General features: G+C 47.9%; 1 protein-coding gene across 1 annotated transcript; it reads right to left on the reverse strand.

Moving 5' to 3' along the window:
* Positions 1-5,336: 5,336 nt before the first annotated feature.
* BHLHE23 (basic helix-loop-helix family member e23) lies at positions 5,337-8,982 on the reverse strand. The gene has a single exon (XM_067468228.1). The coding sequence runs from the start codon at positions 6,510-6,512 to the stop codon at positions 5,784-5,786; it is 729 nt and encodes a 242-aa protein (XP_067324329.1). The 5' UTR covers positions 6,513-8,982; the 3' UTR covers positions 5,337-5,783.
* Between the last annotated feature and the right edge of the window lie 1,617 nt (positions 8,983-10,599).

The following is a 10,599-nucleotide window of genomic DNA, read 5'->3' on the forward strand; positions in this document are numbered from 1 at the left end:
CACTAGCATGGGAGTAAGTCGCACTAAAATCATCAGCACTGACTTTTGAGTAAGATGTTTTACTTTAAAGATAACCAATGCACAGGGTACGGATGGTTACATTCCACAATTAATTGGGATTGGATGAAACTCCGTGGATTTTAGCATAACAGTGTTAAACACATTGAGCAAACTCCAGCTAGAATAAACCCATAGAATTATGTAATTGAATGAGTGTTAAATTACTAAGTTCCCACTCTAGTTACTCTAGTTGAGACTAAACAATTGTATTTAGTGTATTGTCAAAGGCTTTCATGGCCGGAATCACTGGATTGTTGTAGGGTTTTTTTCGGGCTATATGGCCATGTTCTAGAGGCATTCTCTCCTGACATTTCGCCTGCATCTATGGCAAGCATCCCTAGAGTATGCACCTCACTACCTCTGAGGATGCTTGCCATAGATGCAGGTGAAACGTCAGGAATGCCTCTAGAACATGGCCATCTAGCCCAAAAAAAACAACCCCTACAACAACCCAATTGTATTTAGGCTGCTGACTAAAATCCAAGTTCTGCCTCAAATGGAAGTCTTAGAAATAAATCACAATGAATCACAATAAACTTCTCCCTTTCTAAAACACAAACTTTCCTCACTTTTCTCCTAATTCTGTGTGCCTTATTGCAAGCTTAACATGAATACAATCCAGACAGAAACCCTCACAAAGTCCCATGTGTATTGTTTACTGAAATGCATACATGTTTTGAATATTTTCAGTAAAAATAACTCCATTGGAATTCAATGGGATTTGAAAGTCATAATTGTACCTGGACAGTTCCCAAATGATTTGAGATTAGGATACAAGATTCAATGTGTTGTCGAAGGCTTTCATGGTCAGAATCACTAGCTTGCTATGAATTTTCCGGGCTGAATGGCCATGTGCCAGAAGCATTCTCCCCTGACGTTTTGCCCACATCTATGGCAGGCATCTTCAGAGGATGCCTCAAGCATCCTCTGAAGATGCCTGCCATAGATGTAGGCAAAACATCAGGAGAATATGCTTCTGGAACATAGCCATACAGCCTGGAAAACTCACAGCAACCTAGGTAGGTGATGGTTATATATCCACAGATATATAAGCATCACTTACCTAGTTTTCAATAGATCTCACAACCTCTAAGGATGCCTGCCATAGATGTGGCTGAAACATCAGGAGAGAATCATAGAATCATAGAATCATAGAATCAAAGAGTTGGAAGAGACCTCATGGGCCATCCAGTCCAACCCCCTGCCAAGAAGCAGGAATATTGCATTCAAATCACCCCTGACAAATGGCCATCCAGCCTCTGCTTAAAAGCTTCCAAAGAAGGAGCCTCCACCACACTCCGGGGCAGAGAGTTCCACTGCTGAACGGCTCTCACAGTCAGGAAGTTCTTCCTAATGTTCAGATGGAATCTCCTCTCTTGTAGTTTGAAGCCATTGCTCCGCGTCCTAGTCTCCAATGCTTCTGCAACATGACCATACAGCCCAGAAAACTCACAGCAACCCAGGTAAGTGATGCTCATATATCCACAGATATAAAAACATCACTTACCTAGTTTCCAATAGATCTCACAACCTCTGAGGATGCCTGCCATAGATGTGGCTGAAATATCAGGAGAGAATGCTTCTAGAACATGGCCATACAGCCCGGAAAACTCACAACAACCTGGATACCAGATTCGTTGACTCCAATTCCACCATTTCCAAAAGGGCATGTCTACTTAGGGTGGGCAAACTGCCCTTGGGAGAGATTTAGGTCAGAACCCAAGTTGAACAATGTCCTTTTTAATTATTATTTATTTATTATAAATACATATAAATCAGCTCAATGAATGTTCATTTCCTTGTCTCTCAAGATGAATGATCACATTTGGAAAATGATCAAACCAAACCCAAAAAGAATTGGGAGGAAAAACCAATTCAGGCAACAAGGTACAATCAAAAGACTGTAATCAAGTCCAAGAATGGGATCAAAGCTTAAAAATAGAGATATATCGTAATGAGCTCGATCAACCCATGGAGCAGTCTTCCTGTGTTCATAAAAGACACACAAAAGAAACGTTAAAAAATTAGAAATGCAACAGTGATGTCTGCCTTTTTGCTGGAACAGATACTGCCAATAAGACCCGGACGGGTTGCAGGAAGCTCTTCCATTTCCAATTTCAAAGTTTGCATTCCGTAAACATTGCATAGTTTGTGCTCAAGTCACCTTCCTCCTAAAGGGACTCTCAGCCCAATTACTTTCCAATGAACTCCTCTTTCTATTTATATGGAATTAAAAAAAAGCTTCAAAACAAAAACCCAAAGAAACCTAAGTGACCTTCCAAATGCATCCGTGACACAGCAGGGAGGGAAAAGGAGGCAATGAAGAGCGTGAAAACCCATATTACAGTAGACTCTCAGTTAACCAGAATTTAGAGGGATTGGTAGATGCCAGAGAATCTCCTTTCTTGCAGTTTGTAGAAAAGGTTGCTTGAGAGTTACCATTAAAATATGCTTGAGAGTTACCATTAAAATATGCCCTATATTATACTCCGTACTATACATAAATACTGTTTTGACCTGATATTATTAGTTAAATGCAGCAGTGGAAAACAATTTGAGACAAATCAAGACAAACTTAATGTAGTGTAACACAATTGTGCCGTATGATAAAAAAAAAGCTTTTAAAAAATAAAGTATTATTCCTTCAATGTTCTGGTTGCTTGAGAGTTCTAGTAGCTTGGGTTCTGGTTAACTAAGAGTCTACTATATTTGGCTCATTTAAACAAATAAACAAATAAATAAATAGAAAAGGAGGGGGATAAAGAAAGGGACGGAGGGATACAGAAGTGTCATGATACTGACCATTTAATGCAATTTCAAGTTGGTATTAAAGTAGATGATTACACAGGAAATCCTGGGACCAGTTTGAGGCCTGGATGGTGTAGATACAAAGCACAGGTGCACATTAAGTATTGTTGAAGGCTTTTACAGTCAGGATCACTGGAGTATTGTATGATTTCCAGGCTGGATGGCCAATGTTTTGCCTGCTTCAGATGTAGGTGAAATATCAGGAGAAAATGCTGCTGGGCCAAAGCCATACAGCCTAGAAACCACACAACACCTCATTAATGGCTTTCTTTTGCATGCTTTTGGGGGAATTGGCCGAATCTACACCACCATGTGATGCAGTTTGTATGCAGTTTGCATTCTATGGGTCAAAACTGACATTATTATTATTATTATTATTATTATTATTATTATTATTATTCGATACATAACAAGATTAGTACACAGCAAACAAGGTCACTATGATGGCTTTTGTATTGGATCACATGTCAGATACTTCCCAAGTATCTAGGACTGTGTGATGTATAGGTGAATAATTTGTGCAGGTCCGAGTAGGCTGGCCTTTTACAGCTGACAGATGGTAATTTTGTCAGTGACAATTGTTTTTAAGTGCAGGCCAAGGTTTTTTGGCACTGCATGCAACTATTATATATTATTAATATTATTAATATTATTATTTATTATTATATTTGCATTATTATTATTTAAATTATTATTATTATTATTATTATTATTATTATTATTATTACTCTGTTTTTTTCTCTCCACAAGGAGACTATATTTCATAGAATCATAGAATCATTGGGTTGGAAGAGACCTTGTGGGCAATCCAGTCCCTGCCAAGAACCAGGAAAATCGCATTCAAAGCACCACCGACAGTCTCTGTTTAAAAGCCTCCAAAAACCCCACAGTATGGCAGTATAGATCCAGCCCCAGTTGCCCAACTGCCACAGTTGGAAGTTATTGAATTGCATCAAACTGCATTCTCCGGTCGAAGGCTTTCATGGCCTGAATCACTGGGTTGTTGTAAGTTTTTCGGGCTGTGTGGCCATGTTCCAGTAGCATTCTCTCCTGACATTTTGCCTGCATCGGTAGCAGAGGTTTGTGGCCTCTTAACAAACCTCTGAGAATGCCTGCCACAGATACAAGGGAAACGTCAGGAGAGAATGCTTCTGGAACATGGCATACAGCCTGAAAAACTCACAGCATCCTTGCGCTGTATAGGTCTATGCCAGGCATGAGGAAACTTTGCTCTTCTGTGTGTTTTGGAGTCCAACTCCCACCATTCCTAACAGCCTCAGGCCCTCTGAGGATTCCTGCCATAGATGGAGGCGAAACATCAGGAGAGAATGCTTCTGGAACGTGGTCATACAGCCTGAAAAACTCACAGCAACCCGCCTATTGCGGCCATGAAAGCCTTCAACTTATGATGCAGTTCAGTTGATGCAATTCAGTAATTTCCAACTGTGGCAGCTGGGCAACTGGAGCTGCTATACTGAGGGAGGAGGCTCCTTCTTTGGAGGCTTTTAAGCAGAGACTGGATGGTCATCTGTTGGGGGTGCTTTGAATGCGATTTTCCTGTTTCTTCGCAGGGGGTTGGACTAGATGGCGCACAAGGTCAACTCAATGATTCAATGATTCTATGATATATAGAGAAAAAAACAGAGTATAAATAATAATATTTTAAAATAATAACATTGCAAATCTAATTATAATAAATAATAAAATAACTTTTCACTGTATAGGTCTATGCCAGGCATGGGGAAACTTTGTCCTTCCAGGTGTTTTGGACTCCAACTCCCACCATTCCTAACAGCCTCAGGCCCTCTGAGGATGCCTGCCATAGATACAGGCGAAACGTCAGGAGAGAATCCTAGAACATGAACATATTGCCCGAAAAACCTACAAAAATCCAGCCTCAGCCCCCTTCCTTTTCACCCTCAGCTGCTGAAGTGGCTGAGGGAGAAAAGGAAGGGGCCTGAGGCTGTTAGGAATGGTGGGAGTTAGAGTCCAAAACATTTGGAGGGCCAAAGTTTTCCCATGCCTGTTCTATATTGATCACATATGCAATTATAGATGCAGTAGAAGATCCAACCCTTGTAGCCTCAATTCTAGTTGGAAGTTGGCTTCCAAAAGCATTCAATGGTCAGTACAAATGATGAGAGGTGTATGATGGATCTGAATGAGTGAGAGGTAAACAAACAAGAAAGAGGGCCCAAGAGAAGGGTCGGTTGGATCTGAATAAGTGGGTGGGTGGGTGCGTGGGTGCAGGAGAAGGAAGTAAACAAACAAGGAAGAGGACGCAAGGGAAGGGTCAGCTGGATCTGAATGAGTGGGTGTGCGAGAAGGAGGTAAACAAGGAAGAGGACGCGAGAAGGGTCAACTGGATCTGAATGAATGGGTGGGTGGGTGGGTGTGCGAGAAGGAGGTAAACAAACAGGGAAGAGGGCACAAGAGAAGGGTCAGCTGGATCTGAATGAATGGGTGGGTGGGTGGGTGCAAGAGAAGGAAGTAAACAAACAAGAAAGAGGGTCCAAGAGAAGGGTCAGCTGGATCTGAATGAGTGGGTGGGTGGGTGCAGGAGAAGGAAGTAAACAAACAAGGAAGACGAAGCAAGGGAAGGGTCAGCTGGATCTGCATGAGTGGGTGGGTGGGTGCAGGAGAAGGAGGTAAACAAACAAGGAAGAAGGCCCAAGAGAAGGGTCAGCTGGATCTGAACGAGTGGGTGGGTGGGTGCAGGAGAAGGAAGTAAACAAACAAGGAAGAGGGCGCAAGGGAAGGGTCTGTTCCGCAGATGCCTGGGTCCTCAGAAGTATAGATGACTCCGACGGGTGGGTGGGCTGGTGAAGAAGGAAGTAAACAATCACGCCAAGGCAAGAGGTGCCAGGCGAGGTGGGGGGCGTTTCCCGAGGGTCCTCCGCCCTCTCCCTCCGGGGTCAGGGCTTCTGGGTGCAGTGTTTGCAGAGCCCGGGGGCGGCGGGGAAGGCGCACTTGTGCGGGACGCCGGTGGGGGTGATGGGGGCGCCGGGGGCGGCGGGGGCGAAGGGGTAGAGGGCGGCGGGCTGGGCGAAGGCGGCGGCGGCGGCGGGCAGGGCGGGCCCCTGGGGCCCCTGGTTGAGGTAGGCGACCAGGCGGCGCATCTCCTCCAGCGCCTGGGCCTGCATCAGGATGTAGTTCTTGGCCAGGAGCAGCGTGGCGATCTTGGAGAGCTTGCGCACCGACGGGCTGTGCGCGTAAGGGATGACCGAGCGCAGCCCGTCCAGCGCGTCGTTCAGGTCGTGCATCCGCCGCCTCTCCCGCGCGTTGATGCTCAGGCGCAAAGAGCGCGGCTCCTTGGGCTTCTTGGAGCCCCCCGAGGGGCGAGACTCGTCTCGGGCGCGGGACTCGAAGGCCATCCCGGGGCTGCCTCCTCCTCCTCTTCCTCCGTCTCCCGGCGCCGTCGCGTCCTCCTCCTCCTCGCCGCTCTGCTCGCCGCTACTCTCCGCCGTCGGGCCCGGGAAGGGCGGGAAGAGCCGAGCAGGAAGAGCCTCTGGTGGGACGCCTCCCACGACGGAGGAGCCCCTCAGCGCGCTGTACGCGAAGGCCGCCGGGTGGTAGCTCAGGTAGGACTCGCCGCCCAGCGCCTTCAGCTCCGCCATCGCCGACGCCGAAGGAGAGGCGCTCATCCGAGGCTCCCCGAAGGAGGAGGACGAGGAGAAGGAGGAGAGAGGAAGGGCGCCCAGGGTCCTCTCCTCTCCGGAGAAGTCTCTCCTCTCCGGAGAAGAGACTCAAGGGAAACTCATCAGGCTTCCAAAACGTTTCACGCGCCCGGGAAAGTTTAGGCGCCCGACGAGCTCAAAGGAAAGCGAGGCAGGCACGAGCCTATAGAAACAAATAATCTAGACGTGCCCTTCAATAAAAAATAATCATAAGAAAAGTAGACGTCCGTCTCTTCCCCTCCCTCCAGATTAGATGTACAAGTCCGACGTGTGCCAAAACAATCAGAGAAAAGTTAAAGAGGTGCGCCGGGAAAAATAATAATTCAATAGTAGTAATAATCAGACGTGCTCCAGGAAGATCTCAGCAAAGCTCTGTCGGCTCCCGAAGCTCTTGTTCACCTCCTTCTCTTCTCCAGTCTTTCTGGAAGAGGAAGCACCTCTTTTGTGGATTTCTGCTGTCCAGGGATTGTCAAGCTCTCTCTGGCCTCCTCCTCCTCCTCCTCTTCTTCTCCAGTCTTTCTGGACTTGAAGGAAGAGCTCTGCTGAGCTTTGCTGTCCAGGGATGGTCAAGCTCTTTCTCACCTTCTCTTCCTCCTCTTCCAGTCTTTCTGGCCTTCAAGGACGCTCCTCCTCTGAGGGTATCTGCCTAGGGATCGTCAAGCTCTCTTTGGCTTCCTTCTCCTCTTCTCCAGACTTTCTCGCCTTCAAGGAAGCGCCTCTTTTGTGGATCTCTGCTGTCCAGGGATCGCCAAACTCTCTCTCGCCTCTTCCTCCTCCTTAGCTCCAGTCTTTCTGGCTTTCAAGGAAGCGCCTCTTCTGTGGATCTCTGTCCAGGGATCGTCAAGCTCTCCCTGGTCTCCTCCTCCTCTTCTCCAGTCTTCCTGGCCTTCAAGGATGCTCCTCCTCTGTGGGTATCTGTTTAGGGATCGTCGCTCTCTCTCTGGCCTCCTCCTCCTCTTCTCCAGACTTTCTCGCCTTCAAGGAAGCGCCTCTTTTGTGGATCTCTGCTGTCCAGGGATCATCAAGCTCTCTTTGGCCTCCCCCTCCTCTTCTCCAGTCTTTCTGGTCATCAAGAGAGCGCCTCTTCTATGGATCTCTGCTGTCCAGGGATCGTCAAGCTCTCTCTCGCCTCCTCCTCCTCCTCCTCCTCTTTAGTCTTTATCGCCTTCAAGGAAGCGCCTCTTTTGTGGATCTCTGCTGTCCAGGGATCATCAAGCTCTCTTTAGCCTCCTCCTCCTCTTCTCCAGTCTTTCTGGTCATCAAGAGAGCGCCTCTTCTATGGATCGCTGTCCAGGGATCGTCGCTCTCTCTCTGGCCTCCTCCTCCTCCTCTTCTCCAGTCTTTCTGATCTTCAAGGAAGCGCCTCTTCTGTGGATCTCTGCTGTCCAGAGATCGTCAAGCTCTTTCTCGCGCCCTCCTCTCCAGTTTTTCTGGTCTTCAAGGGAACGCCTCTTCTATGGATCTCTGTCCAGGGATCACCAAGCTCTCTCTGGTTTCCTCTTCCTCTTCTCCAGTCTTTCTCTCCTTCAAGGAAGCGCCCAGAGAGTGCCAAACTCTTTCTCGCGTCCTCCTCCTTCTCTCCAGTCTTTCTCGCCTTCAAGGGAGCGCCTTTTCTGTGAATCTCTGCTGTCCAGGGATCGTCAAGCTCTCTCTCGCCTCCTCCTCTTCTCCAGTCTTTTTCTCCTTCAAGGAAGCGCCCAGAGATTGCCAAACTCTTTCTCGCGTCTTCCTCCTTCTCTCCAGTCTTTCTGGCCTTCAAGGGAGCGCCTCTTCTGTGGACCTTTGCTGTCCAGGGATCGCCAAGCTCTCTCTCGCCTCCTCCTCTTCTCTAGTCTTTCTCGCCTTCAAGGGAGCGCCTTTTCTGTGGATCTCTTCTGTCCAGAGATCGTCAAGCTCTTTCTCGCTTCCTCCTTCTCCTTCTCTACAGACTTTCTCGCCTTGAAGGAAGCGCCTCGTCTGTGGATCTCTGCTGTCCAGGGATCGTCAAGCCCTCTCTTGTCCCTCCCTCCAGAGATCCGGGCTCCGCGTCTTCCTCCCTTTCTTTCCTTGTCCCTTCTCCTCCTCCGACTTTCCTGGACTATCCGAATTGTAGTTGTTGTTGTGGGGAGGGAAGGTCTGCGCTTCCCGCTGCTGCGCTTCTCCGACTTTCTTGGACGATCCGAATTGTTGTTGTTATTGTTGTTGTTGTGGAGGGAGGGAGGGAGGGAGGGAGGGTCTGCGCTTGCCTTCCCCGCCGGGATCTGCCCCTTCTTCCTCCTCCTCCTTTCCCTCTCCTTCTGCTGCTGCTGCGTTCAGGGGTCTTTTCCCGGCGAGGAGGAGGAAGGAGAGGAGGAGGCGGGTCCAGAGGAGGCTCGCTCTTTCCTTCGTTCCTTCCTTCCCTTCCGGAGGCGGCTTTGGCGCCGCGCGGGCCCTGTCCGTGGGCGGGTGTCACTCTCGGCCCGCGCCGTCCATTATATGCCCGCCAAGGGCCCGCTGGGACGCCCCGGTCGCCCAATCAGAGGCGCCGCTTTCCCCCCGAAGCGTGTTTGCGGGGGAAGGAGGCAACACGGAGGGGTGAAGCAGGCCGCGCGGGGGGAGTCCACGAGGGCCATGGAGCCATGGATGGATGGTCACCCCAATGAGGAGAAGAAGGAGAAGGAGGAGGAAACACAGAGGTTTCCTGAGACGCGCAGGGAAAGGGAGACAGGCAGGCAGAACACCCTCTTGGTTCCTCTGCGCATTTCCCTGCGCGCCTCACTCGAGATCTTTCACTCCCTTGAAATACCTGACACTTTCGCAAAAGCCTTTTCCCTGGCGAATTGATACTATAAGTGAGGTTTATATATCTGTGGAATGTCAAGGGTGGGAGATAGAAATCTTGTCTGTTTGAGGCAGGTGTGGATGTTGCAATTGATCACCTTGTTTAGCATTGAACCGAACCACCTAAACTGGGCTCTGCAAGCCAATGGAGACTCCAACACAGACATCAAAAGAGCTGCAAGACCAAGAACAAGCCACAAGAGTAAAAACAAAGGCCCACCCAAAGTGTTTTTACCATACATCAAGGGAACCACGGACCACATAGGGAAACACAACATACAAGCAATCTAGAAACCCACTAAGAAAATCCAGCAAATGCTATGTTCAGCAAAAGACAAGAGGGAGCCTCTCACCTCTGCAGGAGTCTACCATAGACCATGCAGCTGTGGACAAGTCTACATAGGGACCACCAAACACAGCAGCATTGCCCAAACATGAATCAAGGAACATGAAAGGCACTGCAGAGAAGTCAGCCATAGCAGAGCACCTGATGAACCAACTTAGACACAGCATATTATTTGAGAACACAGAAATGCCGGACCACTCCAAGAACCACCATATCAGACTACACAGAAAAGCCACTGAAATCCACAAAAATGTGGACAATTTCAAGCGAAAGAAGGAAACCATGAAACTGAACAAAACCTGGCTACCAGAATTTTATAAACTCTAAAATTAGGAGAGTAAATAAAGAGCAACACTCCAAAAGTAGAGGAATTCCAGACAAGAATCAATCAGGTTCAGCTAAGACCTCCTAACAAAGGATGCCTCCAGGCAGTAAGCAGCCAGGCTTTGAAGCTACAGGCCATTCAGTGCTAATTGCAACATTCCCACTTGCCTCAAGCAGACAAGAGTTCTTTTACCCACCCTGGACATCCCACAGATATATAAACCCTACTTGCCTAGTTTCCAAGAGACCCCACAACCTCTGAGGATGCCTGCCATAGATGTGGGCAAAACATCAGGGGAGAATGCTTCTGGAACATGGCCATACAGCCCAAAAACCTCACAGCAACCCAGTGATTCTGGCCATGAAAGCCTTTGACAACATAATTCAACATAGTTTGTGGCACCCACGAAAAAAAGTTTCTGGAGTATAACAATTACTTTCAAAGTAAGTATCTCACAATTAAACAGGAAATAACACTTTCAGAACAGAAAATGTCCAAGTTTTGTTACATAGTGTTATCACTTCTGCATCCATCCAGGCTTCACTCCTATCTTCAGTGATTTTCAGTTTGGAGAGTGTGGTAAA

Source organism: Anolis sagrei, chromosome 4 (assembly GCF_037176765.1).
Source record: "Anolis sagrei isolate rAnoSag1 chromosome 4, rAnoSag1.mat, whole genome shotgun sequence".
NCBI lineage: Eukaryota > Metazoa > Chordata > Lepidosauria > Squamata > Dactyloidae > Anolis > Anolis sagrei.

Coding starts and splice junctions, on each gene's coding strand:
- BHLHE23 (XM_067468228.1), bottom strand. CDS start 6,512: ATGAGCGCCTCTCCTTCGGCGTCGGCGATGGCGGAGCTGAAGGCGCTG.